We start from the raw sequence: 21,132 nt of genomic DNA on the forward strand, positions 1-21,132 counted from the left end.
CAATTGAGCATTACCATTGACTATACATTACCATTGACCTGTTGGTATATTAGTCAATGGCATTACTTAAACGGAACTGTGAATACAGTTATATAGTTATTGTTGCGAATTTCCCATATAGGGCTTTCCTCTGCAATGATCACATTTCCATCTTTCCTAGTAAAAATTGTAGCACTTCGGCTAACATCCTCGTTCGTTCATCTTTGGTAGGAATGTGAATCTTGTAGGCCTAGGTGTTCTTCATTATACAGGCTAATAACGATAGTAAATTCTTAAAAAATATTATCTTTATTTCTTTTACTCGGTGGCGTTCTATGACTTTTATGTTTCATGGGTTCTTTCAGTGATTAATTTCTAAAGATTTAGTTTTTTGTAGGACGCATTTCTTTGAATTGCAGCTTAAATATTAACAGCAATTAAATTATACAGCTGATCAAAATGTAAACTAGGGTTGCTTTCAGATAGGTGAAAGCCAGTTATATGGTGCAACACAAATAAACAACTCGATCACCTACTTATAACCTACACTTTACCTCCCTAATCTAACTTTACTTCAAAACTTTTAATGTAGTCATGAATACTCATAAACCCCGACCTACCTTCCCCACATGCCTAAATTAGATCAGTGTTCAATCTGCGTTTTATTAATAAGTGTAATATAGCTGACTGCACCGTCGATGTAATTCAACATAATATAACCTGTGATGTATTATCGGATTAAATATCGATTTCGATGCGGTTCGATATATCGCTTATTAAGTCCTGATTTCTAACATTTGCTGTTTCTGATCAGCTGGCAACACAAATAGGTTCCCAAGAAAGTAGTCACTGGTCCGTATCCCTCCGCTCCTTGTTTATGCTCTGCGCATTGAGAAAGTAGTTCCGTATATTTTCTCGATTTTCAGTGAGTTCCGCGCCTTAAAAAAGTGTTTTAACGGCATTTTCTTGTTTATTTAAATCATAGGAATGGTTTAAAAACGTTTAAAAGAAAAGTCTAGAAAGTTTGGAAATACCTTATGATTCCCTTGTTTACATTTTTCTTGTAAACAAAAAACTGTCATATGGCTACTTTTATCCCATAAGCCTAATGTTAAAATTTGAAAAAAATAGATCCTGCAGTGTGAAAACGGACGTTGGCGGAGAGGGGGAACATACCCTCCCTCAACGTTACCTCCCCTACATGCGCTAAAAATTTCGCGCAGGTCGTTTTCTAAACGGTTTACCTATAGTGATCGTCCTGTGGTCGAAACTCGACCAAAAATAATTAATGTACAGACTTCTCTATTTTCTCCCCACACTGTAAATAAAACATGTGATTGGAATTTCTTCCATTTGTTTTGAATTTCTGTTTACATTTTGATGTTATTTCGTCACCATCATGGCAACCCATATGGTCCATGTTAATTTTGTGAAGTTTTCAAATTAATTTTTTGTGCTTATTTGTTAGCCTATTTTAAATTTTAAAGGCATTCTGCACATCTACAGGAAAATATCTTTCCAACAGTATGCGTAGATTTTCCCTGCGATGCACACGAGCTGAGAAAAAAGGTTTTAAAGAAACATGCTTGCCTATTAATATATAGACGAGAGGTCGTCCAGTGGTCGAAACTCGACCAAAAATATGTAATGTACTCACTTAACTATTTTCACCCCACACTGTAAATAAAACATGTGATTGGAGTTTCCTCCATTTGTTTTGATTTTCTGTTTATATTTCGTTGTTATTTCGTAACCAGCATAGCAACGCATAAGATCCATGTTAATTTTTTACAACTTTTAAACTTATTTTTTGTGCTTATCTTTGAGCCTATTTAAATTTATAAAGGGATTCTGCACACCTACAGGAAAATAGCTTTCCAACGGTATGCGTAGATTTTCCCTACGATGCACACGAGCTGAGAAAAAAGGTTTTAAAGAAACATGCTTGCCTATTAATATATAGATAGATAGATAGATAGATAGATAGATTAATGAATCTTAACAGCTGTTTCAATTAAACAAGTTGGTCCTGTTCTATGATGTGCAATAGAATTAAAGTTACAAGGATTACCAACAGGGTGCAGCACTATTATTTTTTTAAATTTATGACAACAGCTAATTTGCAACCAAAAGGTGAGTGAGCGTAGCGAACGAACTTCAACCTGGAGGCGAGTTAGCGTAGCAAACGAGCTAACCTGAAGGCAAGTGAGCACAGCGAACGAGCTCCAACCTAATAGTGAGTGAGCGTAGCGAACGAACTTCAACCAGGACGTAATTGAGCCATGCGAACGAGCTCATCTTGAAAATTAAGAAGTTAAACGGGGCAAAGCCCGTGGGTACAGCTAGTTATTTATATATTTGCCAACGGATTTACACCAATTTTACAGTTTGATTAGGCCTAAAAACGGTTATTATAAAATTTGATGACACTATCAAAACTTTCAAATAATTGTAATTTGCTTTGGTTAAAGCGTAGTAAATCCCCTAATTCATTTCTGTATTTGTGTGTGTAAGCCTGTTGGTAACGCATTAATCTCCTTATTTCTCAGTGTTTCGTGAAAAAAGAGCACCTTTGTTAATGCAAATTTCAACCCGAATAAAGTGTGCAGTAGTGAGGTTGAGGTAGTATTTTTACTACTTTTAACCAGTGTGAAAAGTAACTTTCAATTACAGGCCTCCGTAAGTTAAGGGCTATGCCTCATAGATCTATAAAGCAGTTCCTTTTATCATTAGATATAAAATATGGACTAACATGATCGGTTGACACTTAATTGCGAAGCATTCGTTTTGGCTATGAAACTGTCAGATATTGTGTTTGCGAAGGTTTATTATGTATTCCTATACAGTAATAGTTTAACCAGCATATCTGGAAAAATGCACACTAAATATGCAAACCAACTCCTGTTCTGAATATAAGGTTTCAACCTACTACAAGATTCCCGTACGTAGAACGGGCAAACAGCTAGTATTTTGATAAAATTTGGAATATGTTTTTATTTCTTACCAACTATTAACATAAAAAAAAAACAGTTTAACCATAGACTAACTAACCCTCCCTGATGCAGCAATCCTAAGTACTTGTTAAACTAATTCTATTTAAATAGGAAATAAATGTTATATTTTTAAGTAGACATTTTAGTGTAAATCTAATCAGGCAAATGGAAATTCGCTTAGTTGCTGGTTTGCTGCGGCGGGGGTATTTAGTCTTCACGTACAGAAACTTAAATGTTTGTATTAAATTGTTAGAAATCATTAATCGTGGACAGAATCTTCCACAAAAGATAATTACAATATAGTTTAACACCCTAGAACTTCTTAGAGTAACATTAAAAAAATATTTTTTGTTAAGGCTTCGTCATAATGTAAAAAATACTCAATACAACAAATTCATTAATTTTACATAAGTAAACGTTGATAGTTGTATGCGTATTGTATTTTTTATATATCTTCTGTATAAATTTAGTCCTCTATATTTTCTGTGTACACAAATGCTTTTGTATACAATTTATTTTGCAACTCACAATTACTGAGAAATATGTTAAACTGTTGAACTGTTTTTATAAATTTTTGCCATTATTTCTCAACCCGTGCTTAAAAAATTAGTGACTCGTGGATAAAGCCAGATACCAATTTTAATCTAAATCGGACCACAGGTTTTGTCTGTAGATCTGTATCTGGATCATACAAGTGTGTATTATATTACCTGATATTACTCAAAATATGTTTTATTCTATAAGGTTTAATTAAATTAAACATTAAAGTCACGCTCCCTCCATTTTTGAAGTATTCAGTCCAAAAATGTAATAAATTTACTTGCGCATACTTATTTATTTCGTGTTAATAAATAATTGAGGTGATGCAATACACTTATGTAGGCAGTCGCAGCAGTCAAAGCCGGGCATAGCGCCTAGAGTTTCACGAACGCAAACCGCGCAACGAGTAGCTAAATGAGCCGTAGAGTAAGTGAACCATCTAATATTTTGAAGAGGGTTCACTTACTCTACGGATCATTGTGCCAATGATCTGTAGTGTAAGTGAGCCATCTAATATTTTTCTGCAGGCTCGTATAGTATACGAGCCTATTCCTATAATTTATATTATTCATTATTTTGGCTCGTATACTATACGAGCCGATTCCTGAATTATCAAATAATTCGTAAGCTTGGCTCATAGTCACTATGATCTGTAGAGTAAGCGAACCTTCCTACTGTATTTTTAAATATAATACACGAGGCTCATAGGCACAATGATTTGTAGAGTAAGTGAACCCTCTTCATTTACTTTTTATTTTCGATAGGCTCGTATAGTATACGAGCCTGTAGTGCAAGTGAACCTTCAATATTATTTAAAAAGCTCGTATAGTCTATGATCTGTAGAGTAAGTGAGCTGTCCCCTTCGGCGTTTATAGCAGACAACAATTTTGTTTTGGTGGTATTGGACTTGGAAATTGGAAACACTGAAATTGAAACCCTGAGACTGAAAACAAAAACAAACAATAATAGTCAAGTCAGTAAAGTCAGTCAACTCAACCTCAAAACACAATAACGATTAATTTTTATTCATTCGGATTTCTGTTAAGTTAAGGTGAACATAAAACTAAATGATTACTGATTATGTTTAACATACGTTTTATGTAAAAGTGTAATGTTATGGTAACAAAGGATCATATCCACTGAATACAGTAATAATTTCATGAATGAAATGATAGTTCCAAGCTCTGACAACTTGTACTCAGATGAGTCAGAAGATGGAGCTGTAGAAATTGACATTTACGTCCGAAAATATCAGCTTCTTCTAGAAAGGTGTGAAGTCTTACAGCAAGTAAGTGTGTACTTTTGATTTGCCAAATAAGTTACTCCTAAGTGTAGCAGCAAAAATTCTATTCGTCTTCCTCTCTTTTCCTCCTCACCATCATGTACTACAGCTCTTGCTCAACCTGTGGGCTACAACAAAAGTGCTGTGTATGTGGTAGTGATGTGCGATACGTATCGTATCGTATCGGAATATCGCGATACGCGAGGGACGATACGATATTTGAAAAACGATACGTATCGTATCGCCTAAGACGATATTTGTATTTATATCGGCACATAGAGCAATACGATTCATGTCAAAACGATATTTTTAAGCTTTTTTGCGCAGGCCGAGCAAACTGCAAATTCTGTACTCTGTGGATGTGTAGTTTGAAATAGGAGTTTTTGACGTCTGTATTTTTGGATTTTACTTGATAATGTACCAATCCCATCCACTGTCCCATCCCAGTCCAGTCCATTTCCACTAGCGTGCTATCTAGCACTAGCAGTGCAGAGTGTGGGAACTGTCTGTGGCAATTACATTAATGTATCTGCAATCCTAAAATGATATGGGAAGGATAGGGAATCAGGTCCAAGACGTAAGGGAGTTGTGAAGGAAGTAGTAAAGGCGAACAGTGTGGGGTGTGGAAATGGATTAATGTATCTGCAATACTAAGACTGTTTTCAGAGTAAACTAATGATTTTCCCCGAGCAAAGCTTGGTCCCCAGGTGCTTATATAAATTTGCCGTTTCTAGGTTAGTTAAGGGAGGGGGGAAACGATACGATACGTATCGTTTTTCGATATTTTTGACGATACGATTCGCGTATCGCGATACAGACGCCCGATTCAATACGGCGATACGATATTTTTTTCCGATGCGTATCGTATCGCTGTATCGCGATACGCGTCCGTATCGCCCATCACTAGAATGTGGCCATTGCCGTTCGGTACACATACTGTTGTCCCATAAGCTGGTATCCTATCTTACTTCTCTGTGTCTTTGTTAATGAGTTAGACCTATTGGGCAGAGGTTGACTATAGGGGTACATTTCCGCAGAGAACCTACAATACCTAATCGGATTAAATAAGTTTGATACCTATGCCCTTACATCATAGGCCTAGGCCTACTGGATATCGTTTTCTCACAGTAAAAATATCAATTAAGTATTTAAGTTAAATATGAACATTTGGCTGCACTTTACTGTTAATACTGTTCGATGAAATGGCGACCATACATAGTACTTTAGGTCCTACACTCATTCGAATGAAAATATTGATTATTCGATTGTTTCGTTCGATCCTATCGTTTGGTTAGTTAGGTTAGGTTTACCTTACATAACTAACCAAACGATATAATGTATCGAGAATGAAACAATCGATTAATCGATATATCGATTGATGCAAAGTGCATCCGAATATTTAAAGCAATAGGGCCATTATAAGAAGAATTTCTTGTACTGTTTTGTGGCAGTTAGGTTAGTTTCGTCCAGTTTGGCTTGTTTAGCTCAATAACAAACTAGGTAAGTTTACCGGTAGGCCTAACATTTACAGGTAGGCCCAGGCCTATTTATTTAACATGGGAACCTATAACTTATAGATTTATATATCACCAAAAACTAGATTTTTTAGCTGAAAATAATGGTGCAAAAGTTTTTCCGCGCTCATAAATATTAACGGAACTACGGCCGTTTAAAGTTTTGTTTACTTATGTAAAATGACTAGGTCTAACCTATTTGTTAGCCTACGATATTTCCTCACTAGAAAATTGATATCTTGCGTTAATTCTAAGTAATTAAAGTAACTATTAGTGTAGGTATTAGACTCACTTTTAACCTGAAAATAACGGTGCAAAAATTTTTGGAAGTCACAAATAGGCCTATTAAATAAGATAAGTTAGTTTGAAGCTTTGATTAACTGAAATGAAATGAAAATACGAAAACTGAAGAGGAGAAGAGAAGAAGATAAAATAAGTTAGGCTAATGCAAAGTGTGTTATGTCATGGTGTGGGACTATGGGCTTCTTTTCTGTACTTTAAATTAATTTTAATAAATCACAAAAATATCGACAGGAACATAATCATAGATCGTACCTAGTCTAGACTCTAGGCCTGTTAGTTGTAATTAAAGTCCCACTCATTTCTTGATATTATTTAGAGATACTACTGAAAGAATGTTTTTTTTTTTTTTTAGGATAATGAACGACTTGCCAATCGGATTCAAAAAGTTAAGAAGCTGTTACGAAGAAACAGGCGAGAGCGGAAGTAAGCTTTATCCACAATGAACTATAACTTTTACAAACAAGCTGAAGTTATGGAAGAAAAACTTGAAAATTATTTGTTTTAAACTTTAATTGTCCAAATAAGGAGACCTAAGTTTTTTTTATTTTTTTGATTAAAGGCTAATCATTCTAGAAGCTAATTTTAAACAGTTTTATACTAGTTTAGAACAGTTTTTTTAACAGTCAGTACAGTGTATTTTCTCAAGGTTAAAATTTTGGATTGCAACAAAACAAATTTAGAAATTTTATGAACTAATGAATTTCCAAAATATCCTAGTTCATGAAGTCTATGAAAACTGTATGGGTTTTAATCCTGGGATCACGGTCAGTTTTTATAATTTGAAGTCCCAGGATTAGACACTTATCCTGAGGTTAGTAGGATTAAATTTTTTTTTACTTGAGAGGTTTTACTCGACACAGAACTTGAAAAACGCTATTGATAAGGCAAACATAACATAAAAACTGGTTATTATTAAAGTATTATTTTTCTTAAAGTTGTAAGTATAATGCTGTAACACACCAATTGTATTATCAAGAAGTTTATATTTTATCGCTTATTAATTTGATATACACCAGTGTGCTGATTAATTATTGTGTGCACCAAACTGCTGCTTCATACATGTGCAGCTAAACCAAATTTTGGTTATTTATACTAATCTTGTTTTATTGCTGACAACATGAACGTTAATTGCTGCAATGATTTTGTGATCTCAAATATAGATTTCTTATGGAACGATTGGACCGGTATGGGGACAGTTGGCGATCTCTTCCGTTGCCGATAGAGTTGGACGAGCCCCTCGACGAGCCTTTTACGCATCCAGGTAAATCTAAGGTAAGATGTCTTTACGCTTCCTTCCATTCATCTATCAAGGCTCTTAATGCTGGGTAGAAAATATTAGAATATGTGTTCTACAAGGTATCGTGGGCTTAATAGCAAAATATGCCAATTAGATTTTTTTTAAAGTGTTAATGACAAATATTAGATTCACATACCTTCAATCTGAACTTGGTTGTGAATTTAAAAAAAATCAAACAATGCTTCTTTCTTATCTTAAGAACAGGGCCAATAACTTTTATAATTCTTCTAACAATTTCTGGAAATGTATTTAAATCATTTCCTTAACTAATACAGTATTGTACAAAGTAAAGGTATTTTGACAAATTACGCTATTAACCAAAATTTGGAATGTTGCAACATACTAACTGTTATTAATTATTATTATGACATAGAAGACGGTGATGCGTAATTAAGGCAGAATATGAATGAAGGGGAATAATTGTAGAATAGATTTTTGTATGGTTCTTTTACCATCAAAGATTCATCTGTTTCTTTGATACTTTCTTGTTAAAGGGAACATTCATCATTATCGATGTTTTCTTTTCGATATCGATGAACATTCATCATTATCGATGTTTTCTTTTCGATATATCGATATTTTGTTTTCCTTTACGATCCATATTCCATCTGTTTTAATATCAAACGCATTTAAATTACAGACAGACAAACAGACATAGCAAATATGTTCAAGTTATACTTGGTTTGGTTCAATAACCGAGTTATTGAGTTATAAGCTCGTATTAGAGAATAGGATTAAGAACTAATCTTGTTTAGGCAAAAATATTAGCCTATATATTGTATTAAGAAATGAAACTATTCTAAACTAACCTAACATAACTAACCAAACTTGCTGTAGCCTAAGTTACCATTTCAAAATTCCGTTTGATAACAGAAAAGGCATATGAGGAATAGGCTATTAAACGGAATTTGGAAAAGAAATGTTACGGCAAGTTTGGTTATTTAAGAACAATTACATTTCAATATATACTATATATTTTTTTATTGTTTGTTGATACTGAACAGTATTTATCGTAGTTGTCAGCTGATAAGTTTCAATTTGTTAATAGATGAGTGAACGAAGTGAACGAATCTATGTATCGTGTATAGCGGAGTCGGAGAAAAGTTGTCTGTGAGTCCGTGTGTTCGCACCAAAAACTCAAGAACCGTCGCACTTATAGCTTTCAAATTTTGCACAGATAATTATGACACCAGTGGGAAGACCTCATTAAAATTCTAGACGATTCCGCTCAGTAGTAATTATAAAACCCTTAAAAAACATTTTTAAATTTGTCCCATAAGAATAACATTAGGAGCTACCTTCTTCTTCTTTTTATTTGTTTACGTTTTGCGACCAACAATTTTGTTGTTTACTTAAGACAGAGAGAACGACATTTACTCTAAGCTCTTTCATTCATGGAGTAAACAGTTTGGCGTCTATGAATATATATCATTATAATTTCACAGGTTTCAGAATAATGTTGTTTAAGTTAATTAAATTTCACAACTTTTTGAATGATAAATTGAACTTTACAATATTAATCGGCAGTTATATACCGTTTATGTTCAGTATTAAAATTCGGGGAAACCGGTCCACGACGTAGAGAGTGGCAAAGGAAGCGGAAAGGTGAGCAGTGCGGAGTGTGGAAACACTTTGTGACTGTTAAATTAATATATCACTATAATACTTAAATGCTATGGAAAGAGAGGGAAACAGGTCTACGATGTAGGAAGTATAGTAGTGAAGGAAGTAGTCAAGGCGAACGCTTCGGAGTGTGGAAAGCCTTTGTGACAGTTAGATTAATGGATCTGCAATAATAAAATGCTAAAGGAAGGGAGGGAAACAGGTCCACGACGTAGGAAGTGGTGAAGGAAGTAGTCAAGCGAGCAGTCCGGAGTGTGGGAACCCGTTGTAATAGTTAGATTAATGTATCTGCAATCCTAAAAATGCTATGGGAAGGGAGAGAAACAGGTCCACGACGTAGGAAGTGGTGAAGGAAGTAGTCAAGGCGAGCAGTCCGGAGTGTGGGAACCCGTTGTGACAGTTAGATTAATGGATCTGTAATAAAAAATTCTAAAGGAAGGGAGGGAAACAGGTCCACGACGTAGGAAGTGGTGAAGGAAGTAGTTAATGCGAGCAGTCCGGAGTGTGGGAACCCTTTGTGACAGTTAGATTAATGGATCTGCAATAATAAATTCTAAATGAAGGGAGGGAAACAGGTCCACGACATAGGAAGTGGTGAAGGAAGTAGTCAAGGCGAGCAGTCCGGAGTGTGGGAACCCTTTGTGACAGTTAGATTAATGGATCTGCAATAATAAAATGCTAAAGGACGGGAGGGAAATAGGTCCACGACGTAGGAAGTGGTGAAGGAAGTAGTCAAGGCGAGCAGTCCGGAGTGTGGGAACCCGTTGTAACAGTAAGATTAATGTATCTGCAATAATAAAATGCTAAAGGAAGGGAGGGAAACAGGTCCACGACGTAGGAAGTGGTGAAGGAAGTAGTTAAGGCGAGCAGTCCAGAGTGTGGGAACCCTTTGTGACAGTTAGATTAATGGATCTGCAATAATAAAATTCTAAAGGAAGCGAGGGAAACAGGTCCACGACGTAGGAAGTGGTGAAGGAAGTAGTCAAGGCGATCAGTCCGGAGTGTGGGAACCCGTTGTAACAGTTAAATTAATGTATCTGCAATAATAAAATGCTAAAGGAAGGAAGGGAAACAGGTCCACGACGTAGGAAGTGGTGAAGGAAGTAGTTAAGGCGAGCAGTCCAGAGTGTGGGAACCCTTTGTGACAGTTATATTAATGGATCTGCAATAATAAAATTCTAAAGGACGGGAGGGAAACAGGTCCACGACGTAGGAAGTGGTGAAGGAAGTAGTCTAGGCGAGCAGTCCGGAGTGTGGGAACCCGTTGTAATAGTTAGATTAATGTATCTGCAATCCTAAAAATGCTATGGGAAGGGAGAGCAACAGGTCCACGACGTAGGAAGTGGTGAAGGAAGTAGTTAAGGCGAGCAGTCCGGAGTGTGGGAACCCTTTGTGACAGTTAGATTAATGGATCTGCAATAATAAAATTCTAAAGGAAGGGAGGGAAACAGGTCCACGACGTAGGAAGTGGTGAAGGAAGTAGTCAAGGCTAGCAGTCCGGAGTGTGGGAACCCTTTGTGACAGTTAGATTAATGGATCTGCAATAATAAAATTCTAAAGGAAGGGAGGGAAACAGGTCCACGACGTAGGAAGTGGTGAAGGAAGTAGTCAAGGCGAGCAGTCCGGAGTGTGGGAACCCTTTGTGACAGTTAGATTAATGGATCTGCAATAATAAAATTCTAAAGGAAGGGAGGGAAACAGGTCCACGACGTAGGAAGTGGTGAAGGAAGTAGTCAAGGCGAGCAGTCCGGAGTGTGGGGACCCTTTGTGACAGTTAGGTTGTACCTGCAATACTTAAATGCCATAGGAAGGGAGGGAAACATGTTTACGACGTAGGAAGTGGTGATGGAAGTAGTTGAGGCCAGCAGTCCGGAGTGTGGGGACCCTTTGTGACAGTTAGGTTAATGTACCTGCAATACTAAAATGCCATAGGAAGGGAGGGAAACATGTTTACGACGTAGGAAGTGGTGGTGGAAGTAGTTGAGGCAAGCAGTGGGAACCCTTCATTAGTTAGATAAACATATATTGGAGTTTTAATCATTTTTAGATGATATAATTACGATATCGTTTTAAATCATCATTGTAAGCCATACGATATTTTTTAGGAGATTCCTTACGTCGTGCTTTGGCAATTAGGTTTAAGTTAGATTAGTTCAGTTTGGCTTAGTTTTTTTATGATAGGCCTCATAACAAATATGGAAATAGGCTTCATTTAATCAAAAGACATGTTGTACAGGAACGATGGATTTACCTCCTATCGATAACTGTTGGAAACCCATTACGTATATTACCAATGACTTTGGTTAATTAATGGATGAGAAGTTAGGATTGTTTTTGACTAAGATTTGGTTGATTTGCCCATACAAATAACATTGTGTTCACCAGTGACACCGGTAAGTAGGCTAGGTGTGGGTGGACTCTTTCATTACCGGTACTGCGCATGTTCACTCATCCCGTTACGCGCAGAATAAGCGTACTACTAGTATAATATCAATATATCAGATAAAAAAATATTGATATATCGAAAAGAAATCATCGATAATAATGAATGTTCCCTTTAACAGGAAAGTGCGGCTTCTTTTATACCATTTCAATGAAAGCCTGATAATTAGGACAGCTGGGCCCAATTTCAAACCTTCACCACTTACTTCTCTCAAGTTCAAGATAGATTTATATCTTATCTCTTTACCTTACAGATAATACCCACAGCTCCTACAACAGTGGCAGCAGAAAAAGCTAGTACAAGCCGCAAAAACCAAGCAGGTAACTCCGCACCAAAACGCAAAACAACTAAGGCTCCTGTAGATCCCAATGCGCCAAAACGTCCTGCCAACCCGTTCTTCCAGTTTTGTCAAGAACAAAGAACAACTGTACTGGAGAGCTTGGTTGCTCAAGGTTGGTAATTGTTTAAAACTATAAATTAATATACAATTAAAAAATTGAATCAACTGTTTTACAAAGTTTTCTAAAACAGGTTTCAGCTTATTTGAAAGGCATTCTAGGTAAACAATTATATTATATCGAAATAGTACATAAATTATTGAGCTACACTAGTATTGGCTAAAAACATAGTGCTTTCGAGATTACTACCTAAGGAGCAAGAAAAGCAATGAAATTCTGACCATGTTGCATCTATTAACATTATTAGCTATGCTAACATCACAGCGCCAATGAACAATCGTATTTGGTCGGGTTGTAGGTTTCCTTCAAGCAATAAACATAAAACATCCTCCTCTTGAATTTTGAAACTCATAATTTTAAATAATCTATTTCTATCAGTCACTCTATAATCTGCCGTTGTAACCTATCTGTTGTCATGTTTTTTAGGTCTTGGTGAACCTAGCAAGCAGGAGGTCACAAAACAACTAGCCATTCGATGGAATGCACTTCCTTCCAATGAGAAAAAGGTGAGTCAGGATGTCCAGCCGACCTGGAAAACAGGAAAACTGGGAATTTTAAATAAATTTTTATGACCATGAAAAAGCCTTGAATTTTAAGCCTAGTATGAAGCCTAGTTTTAATAGGTATGTTTCCTTACAGGGTTGCCACCAGCCATGAAAACCTTGAAAAGCGTGAATTATGCGTGAATTTAGGTGACCATGAAAAAGTGCGTGAATTATGCGTGAATTTCGTCATTGGACCATGAATTCTCAAAATCATTATTAACAATTCAGCCAAAACCCCTAAATGTGCTGAATCAAATACTCCGTATTAAAACCATTCTCGAAATGAACACCGAGATAAAACGTCAAAGTGGGAGTGTCGAGATGAAAAGTTTTGTTGCCATGGCACGAACAGAAACGATTGCGTAGTTTATTCAAGGTCAAATCCGATCGCAACCGACGTCAGCCGAGTAGTCTAGAGATGGGAATTATCGTTGTTTTCCGGCAACGGTTATAACGATAACGCAGCTGCCCAATAACGTATTGCGGCAACCTGTTATTTCAATAACGATTGCCAGCTCGTTGCCGCTATAAACCGTTGTCCGCCGGTCGGTGTTGCTGTTGCGGCGTTCAGTTATCATTGTCGGTTGATCAGTTCAGTTTTCAGTTGTAATCGGGACTCGGGAGTCGGGCGTTGCCGCGTTGTCCAGACAGGATGCGTTATTCTAGTTCGTTTCAGAAGTTATCGTTGCTCTGGTAGCGTTGCGGCACGGCCGCCTTTAGGCGGCCGTGGTTGCGGCAACGGCACTAATGGCAATGCATGTTTTCGTTTTCGTTGTCGCGCGGCTTTCCTGCAACATTGTGTAGATAGATACGTTATTATAATAACAGGGAGTTCTCTCCAACGTGTTGCCGCGATAACGTTGCCGTGGCCGCAACACTGTTATTCATCCTGTTATTCCTGTTATGTTATAACGCCCATCTCTACCACCGAGTTATTGTCTGTGCGAGTACCGATCTACCGATAAAATCGATGCTTTCGGAGCTAAAACATCGATCACATCGATGTTTGTTCCGAGTTTCTCGTCTGTTGTCTGTTCTCTGCACTGTAACAGCCAATTAACCTAAAACCAATACAATTCAGTTACGGAAAACATCAATATTTCATATTTCATTACTTTTGTTGGCCTAAAAGACCGATGTAACAAACCAAATCATCGGTTCGGTAATCTACCATCGATGTAAACAAATAACTTCGAACATCGATAGAAAAGACATCGATGTTTCGAAAACATCGACAATCGGAATTGATGCTCGCTCTCATTCTCTACTCTCTACTCTAGTGTCTAGTGTTCGTGTGGAAGGAAATACAGAGTAACCATAACCTAAAAGTTTTAAACTGATCTGAAACTTAGAAACGAGTCAAACGTTTGAAGTTTGAAGTAGTGGTGGACACTGGATAGTAAGATCACTTGTTGCACTCGTGATTCAGTTTTGTGCTTCTTATAATTGATTACCCAACACTCAGTGGAACAAGTGTTCAGATTAAATATTTTTTATTACTGATATATTATACTTCCGATACTTTACAACGTTAAAATAAGAAGTACCTTGCCTTGCCATAAAGGTCAAAATGGCTTGCGCCGGCTGGAACTTAATCGTCTTCTGTGTTTGTTTTGGTCAAATATGTCGTCATTTCAAACTACTGTCAGTGTTGAGTAAATGTGTTACAACGTGAGATTAAGTTTATTTATTTAGGCCTAAGTTGCAAGAAGTCAATGTTGTGCTGAAAAATGGTGATTTCGTTCTGAGGAAGGTAAATGTAAATGTTTTGTTGAAGCATATAACTAGGTGTTTTCAGTCAATACGAATCTAACTAAGTTTTTAATGAGATGTAAATTTAATTAAATAATTGTTTTAACTGTGATTTAAACCTGTGTAGGCAAATAATAATATATAAACTGATCCAATCTGAAGAAACATCCTCCTAACTAAGTTTATTTTAACCTTTTCTGTAATGTAATTAATTTTTTTTTTTATTACTTAATGTAAGTTAGCCTATGTCTAAACTTACATACATTCCATTACTTTTGTTTCGTTCTTAGCATTAACTAAATATTTATTTACATAATCTTACCTTTTTAGAGTGTTTTTATCAGTCAGTCGGTAACCTTTAATCTTCTCAATAAATAGAAGTTGGTTCAGGCCTAACTTAGCCAAGATTCAGTTTTGGATTACAATGTAGTCTAGCCTACTGTGTTACAGTATAAAGTAATAAATTGCATGTGCGTTTTAGTTTTAGTAGGCCTAGATATGGCCCATTCATTACCAAGTTAACCGTTTCTTGATCATGTTCTTAACATTTGTTTTTATAGTAGCCTATTATCTTAATTTGATGTTTAGACAGTAAAGTTCTAGGCCATTGCTGGATTAACTAAGTTAAACCTTTTATGTTTGGATGCAATGTTTTTTAGGTTAGGCCAAACCTAACTACCAATCCGACTAATTTTTTAATTTATTATTTCTTCTAACGTTTGAATTTATCATTAGGCCTATGATGTTGTTAAATCAGATGTTTCAATTTTTTTTTAATAATTACATCTTATTATCACACACAAGATTTTTATTAATCCTTTTTCATCTGTGATTTTACTTTTTTAGACTGGATAAATTATATTAAATTCTTATTTTTAACTCTAAAATAAACGCATTAAATGTGTTTTATTTGATAGTAGCACACAAAACTATATATTGTCGATAAATTAATGTACAATTCTGAACTAGGCAACACTCTTTTATGGTGAAATTGTGCGAGCATATACCCCATGAATTTTTCAAAACTACCAATGAAAACCTTGAATTATGCATGAATTTTTTTATCTCACTTTGGTGGCAACCCTGTTCCTTTTTTGGGTGGCAAGTTTTGTTCTGGTAATTTTTTACTTTGGAAAATCTGGAATCATCCTAGAATTTTATTTTTATGGGACGCTGCACACCCTATGGTTATACGTATTTCAACTGCTAATCACTCGAATACCACTTAATTTACTAAATTAAGTACTTAAATTAGCTGCAACCTTTTCCTTTTCACAGTGTAAAATTAAATTGGTATTTACTGTTTTGCATGATCACAGATTTGGTAATTAATTAATCTGTATTCTATTGTTGTTATAGATATACTATGACATGTATGAAAAGTCAAAGGTCCGTTATGCTGCTGACATGCAACTTTACAGCCTCAACAAGGCTTCGAAATCGTGAAGTGGATTCTTGCTGTGTAAGTAACTTAGTGGATCATGCTTATTACAAGCATTGACTATATAACACTACTAGATTGAAGACTATGCGGGAGGACGCGTGAACAGGAAATTTCTACAATGTACTGTGTTGTGCACGGTGGATGCACGTAGTACTGACCCCTCTACTTAGATCGCAGCACCGTCACCACGAAGTTCATGGAACCGTCGCCTGGCGTGCTGCAGTTGCTGCCAACTGGACTGGACTGAGCTTAGCGGCGGACTAGACTAGACTAAACTGTTGGACTAGACTCGGCGATGCGGAGTGAACGATTGCCCGCGCTCGCGATGTATGTAAATATATTTAAGCATTAACTGAAAAGTTAACATTTAACAGATGCTACTTTTCTTGTACGGCAATAACAGTTGTGTTTCAAAGGTGTCTCCAGTAACTCAAGTATATACAACAACGGAAAGTGTTGTAATCATAAACAATACATCTGTGTTCTACTGGTGTTGAGGAATCAAATTAGGGTTATTTAATTGTATAGTATGTAAATACTTTTCAATAAATTAAAAAAATAAATGTTTGTATTTTAGTCTAAAAAATGCTAATAATTATCTTATTACTAAAATATAATATGATATATTGCTGTATTGGATTTAAGAGTAAAATGAAGACGTTATGTAGTGATAATCGTGTCTGTCTAGAGGTATCAAAACATGACATAGATGAACTATTGAGTCGTATTGGTCATTGTTCAGTATGATGGGTACTTTCCTGTTAAAGGGAACACTCATTATTATCGATGATTTTTTTCTCGATATATCGATGTTTTTGTTTTCCGATCCATTACAAATTGACAACAACTAACTGATCTTGTTTAGGCTAAAATAGTCTATTATATGGATTAAGAAATGAAACTGTTCTAAGCTAACCTAACATAACCAACCAAACTTGCTGTACCATTTAAAAAATTTCGTTTGGGTTTGAATATAAAAGGCAAGTTATAAACACGGAATGTTTAAATGTTACAGCAAGTTTGGTTAGTTGTGTTAGGTTTTTTTTTTTTAGAACAGTTTCATTTCATTAATGTTTGTTGATACTGACTGCACAATATTTTTCGTAGTTGTCAGCTGATATGTTTCAATTTGTTAATATCGATATATCGAGAAAAAAATCATCGATAATAATGAATGTTCCCTTTAACAGGAAAGTACCGTATGGGTACTGTTAATTGTCAAACTTATTTCGGTAATATCATTGACTATATAACACTACATTTTATATATGTAGTGTTATATAGTCAATGGTAATATGTTTTATTTTCTATTTTTTACAATATTCAGGTTTTACATTTAATTCGGTAATTTACAATATTCATTCAGCTAGGACCACTTGTCATTCAGCTAGGGCTTTTAGCAGGGTAATAAAAGTTTCTCTTCTGTGAACGCTTCCCTCGCCAGTCCTTGGAAATTTGTAATCCCAATCTTGGGTGAGCGAGGTTTCTTTTTCAAAGCGTAAAAGATTAGCATGCAAGAATGATGCAAGTGTTTTATATTTTATTGTTATACGAACAATGGTTTAAAAAATAAAGAATTGTAAACGTTGTTCTGCTGTATGCAGGTACACAGTGGAGAAGTATACATGCGAAATGTCAATTCTATCTCTGAAATCACCAAACAAAGGATATTGTTTAGGTAATGAACTTCAATTATGTATGAAACACACTTGTGATCACCATGTTGGGGGTGAAGGTCGTTTCGGATTTTTAATAGTTTGTAATATATTCCCGCTGTTAAAAATTTCAAATAACCATTTTGGTTATTTTTTCCCATTGATTTGTGAACATTTTTAACATCTAGTATTATAAAAGGCTGTGTATTTTGAAGGCTATTTCAATTATACGTTAAGCAGTGTAAATTTGATATCACAATATCAACATCGTCCAAAACACAGAGACTTTGTACAGTTCCCTACTGGTTTCGTAAACAAATATTCACAAGACTATTGTTACACCATTATTATTATTTGAACTTCATCAATGTTTCTTGTGTTTTGGGATACTCAACGTTTCTGGAGTTGGATCAAATCCTACCGTTTAAAGTAATAATAATTAACAATTAGTTTGCAGTATTATTTCTTAAAGTCCAAATAATAATAGTTACATGTTTTAGAACCAAATTAATTATGATATTTTCCCCACTACACAGTTTTAATAGACTTTCCACGTACGAAATTTGTCCAAGTACCGGTAAGGGTAGTTAATAAACCTAAAACGTTCATAAGTCTTCATATTGACTACATCGGTTTAACATTTTTAGCGGTTGCAAAAAATGGATGTGATATAGTGGAGACAGACTGACTCTCACCACCACGTTTTATAATACTGTAGTATAGATACATATTTTTTAATGAGAAAGGATGGAGTTCTGGTCTCTGGGGACATCGAAACGAAAAAGTAAATCGATCACAGGCTGAGCCCCTATGGCGATAGTTTATTATAAATATAAAATTGGCTGATAACGGAACTAAAGAACATGTAACATTTATATCACACTTCTAAATTAAAACTGAGGCTTACCATAGGCCTATCAAATATTTAACCCCGTTTTACAGCAGCAATGTCTCATATTACTGACACATCAACTGGTGCCTGTTTCCCTTTAGCAGACAGATGTTGTAAATCATAGTGTAGCCAAGGGGTTGTCGGGTATTGTGTGAAGGCAATGCCCTTATACCCGAACTGAACGAACGCTCTGCCACCCCCCATGTTCTGTCATTTCACTTTCTCTTTTCTCTGAGCACATTTTGCAGTTTTTATTTGCTTTGGGCGTTTTGTGTGGTCGTTATTTCAAGCTCGTTCACTAGTTTCAAAGTGTTAGGTGGATGTATTCTACTATACTTAATAGATTAAAATTTAATTGTGATATGTGGATAAATCAATTTATTTATTTATAAAATATCACACTTTCTTAATTCCAATCAAATATTTTATTATAAATTCTTACAACAGAACATTTACAACATGACGGGTTTGATTACGCAAATTTGTTATTCTCATCGGCGTTTTAAATTTGATTAGATAGGAAATTGACACATATCTACAGGACATCTTTTTTATCAATCAAATTCACTAACCACTAAAATATCACGATAAATATTAGGATCGAGGTCCTGTCTAATATCTCAGATTCTTAGCGAAGCAGTTAAATTAATGATCAGTCGCGCTTCACTTCTAACAACACGAATTCGAGGCGAGCGGAGAGCGGATGTGCAGTTCCGGCAAGTCACGGGGGCGCGGGTAGCATGGCTCAGCTGTCGGCTGTCTGTACATTGCGTCGTAACAGCAGACAGCACTATGTTTTCATTGCCCGCCACATCGTGGCAGCACCTACTGGTCGGTGACGTCAGCGCTATGATCGCCCCTTCCCGCCAGAGTGTGCTGATTGCTTGTTCACAACCAAATGCATGGGGCTTTCAATCTATAGTGTTATATAGTCAATGTTACAAGTAAGGGAAATTTCACACTGTTATACTTTACTCATATACTTCATAACTTAAAGAAATACAGTCGAATTTTAACAATATGCTTAATAACTTGAAGAAATACAGTAGAATTTCAACAAGTCATTTAAGCAGTATAATTTTAAAATATACTTACTTCTACTTACTTATTATTACCTCGATAAGAAATCAACCTTGATAACAAGTTATTTAACGATCCCCATGTCACTTGTCATCGAGGTTCTACTGCAGTACATTTTTGCATTAAAGACAATAAATGAAACCATTTGAAGAAATTTAAATGTATAAATGGCTTAGTTAAGAAATAAATGGCTCCTTATATTAATGGACAGTTTCTTGTTGATAATGGGAATTTGAGCAACTCAACACACTCTAGCTAGTCAAGGAAAAACAAATTCCAGCTTGTGAAACATCAACCATTTTGTACAAGGGTTGTTCAGAAAGTAAGGAACATTTCCGTCTGACACCGATAGACGCACCATAATCGCACAATCTCAGTACAGACGTGACCGTTCCCTCAATGATAGCCTAGCCATCACAAGGAAAGTGTTTGTTACGCAGCCCTTTGTCGCAATATTGCTTAAAACGTGTACTGTTATTGAAAATCCCTGCTAGATGTGAGGTATGGGCTATATACAGGTTTTGTTAGCTATAAACTTAATGGTCATACTTAAGGCTTAAATTGATATACAAAATTTGTCTTTCCATGACAGTACCTGACCTCACTCGGCAAATTGCACACAAGCTCTTTAATTTATTCAAATACATTATTTTCCTTTAACCACCCTACAGTCCATACCTTGCCCCGAGTATTTTCAGAAATTAAGACTTTGTATTAGCACTCTTGTTTGTGAGTCATGAGGGAAGAGGAACTTCAGTTAGGTTTTACCTAGCCTAAAGGGTTATTCTACGTCTTGAGCAGCTTTTTATTTTATTCTGTTCTGTACTTTCTAAACAGCCCTCGTATATTTATCTCTCCTCCATATAAAGTTCTATAAAAAAATAAATAAACTTGTCATTGTATCTTCCAGCTCAATACAAAGAAAAGACAACCCACAAAATGACTTCAAGATTAATTATCAACACATCAATGCGGCTGGAATGTAACAAGGAATGATTGTTCTTTTTCTTCTGCTGGAGTTTTAACTTGTCATTTGTTGTAACATTTTGTAAACTTGTAAAAACAAAATTGTGATTGTGAATAATGCTTTTGTAGTAAAAAAAATAACAATTCAAAATGCTGTTTTTCTTTTAGTTTTAAGCAATCAATTGATCATAGAAAGCAAAATCAATCAGGAGGAAATCATTTTATTCTGAAATAACATTGATTTGCAAGAGGTTGCCATGGTTAGATTCACCATTTACACTGGTGGTGTTACAAATTAAAATCACATTGCTGCTTAACTTTGATATATGCGTACTTAAAACTTCATAAAGGGATATGTCTGGTTCA

The 21,132-nt window shown here is 35.6% G+C and overlaps 1 protein-coding gene across 1 annotated transcript; it reads left to right on the top strand.

Moving 5' to 3' along the window:
* Nucleotides 1–4,478: 4,478 nt before the first annotated feature.
* LOC129001486 (TCF3 fusion partner homolog) lies at nucleotides 4,479–20,896 on the top strand. Its single transcript, XM_054428798.1, has 7 exons — nucleotides 4,479–4,800; nucleotides 6,964–7,034; nucleotides 7,772–7,883; nucleotides 12,228–12,426; nucleotides 12,859–12,938; nucleotides 16,089–16,191; nucleotides 20,711–20,896. The coding sequence occupies exons 1-6, from the start codon at nucleotides 4,672–4,674 to the stop codon at nucleotides 16,173–16,175; spliced, it is 678 nt and encodes a 225-aa protein (XP_054284773.1). The 5' UTR covers nucleotides 4,479–4,671; the 3' UTR covers nucleotides 16,176–16,191; nucleotides 20,711–20,896.
* The last annotated feature ends 236 nt before the right edge of the window (nucleotides 20,897–21,132 follow it).

Source organism: Macrosteles quadrilineatus, unplaced genomic scaffold (assembly GCF_028750875.1).
Source record: "Macrosteles quadrilineatus isolate MER2022 unplaced genomic scaffold, UCM_ALF_1.0 Scaffold_8__2_contigs__length_117827958, whole genome shotgun sequence".
In the NCBI taxonomy this organism is placed as follows: domain Eukaryota; kingdom Metazoa; phylum Arthropoda; class Insecta; order Hemiptera; family Cicadellidae; genus Macrosteles; species Macrosteles quadrilineatus.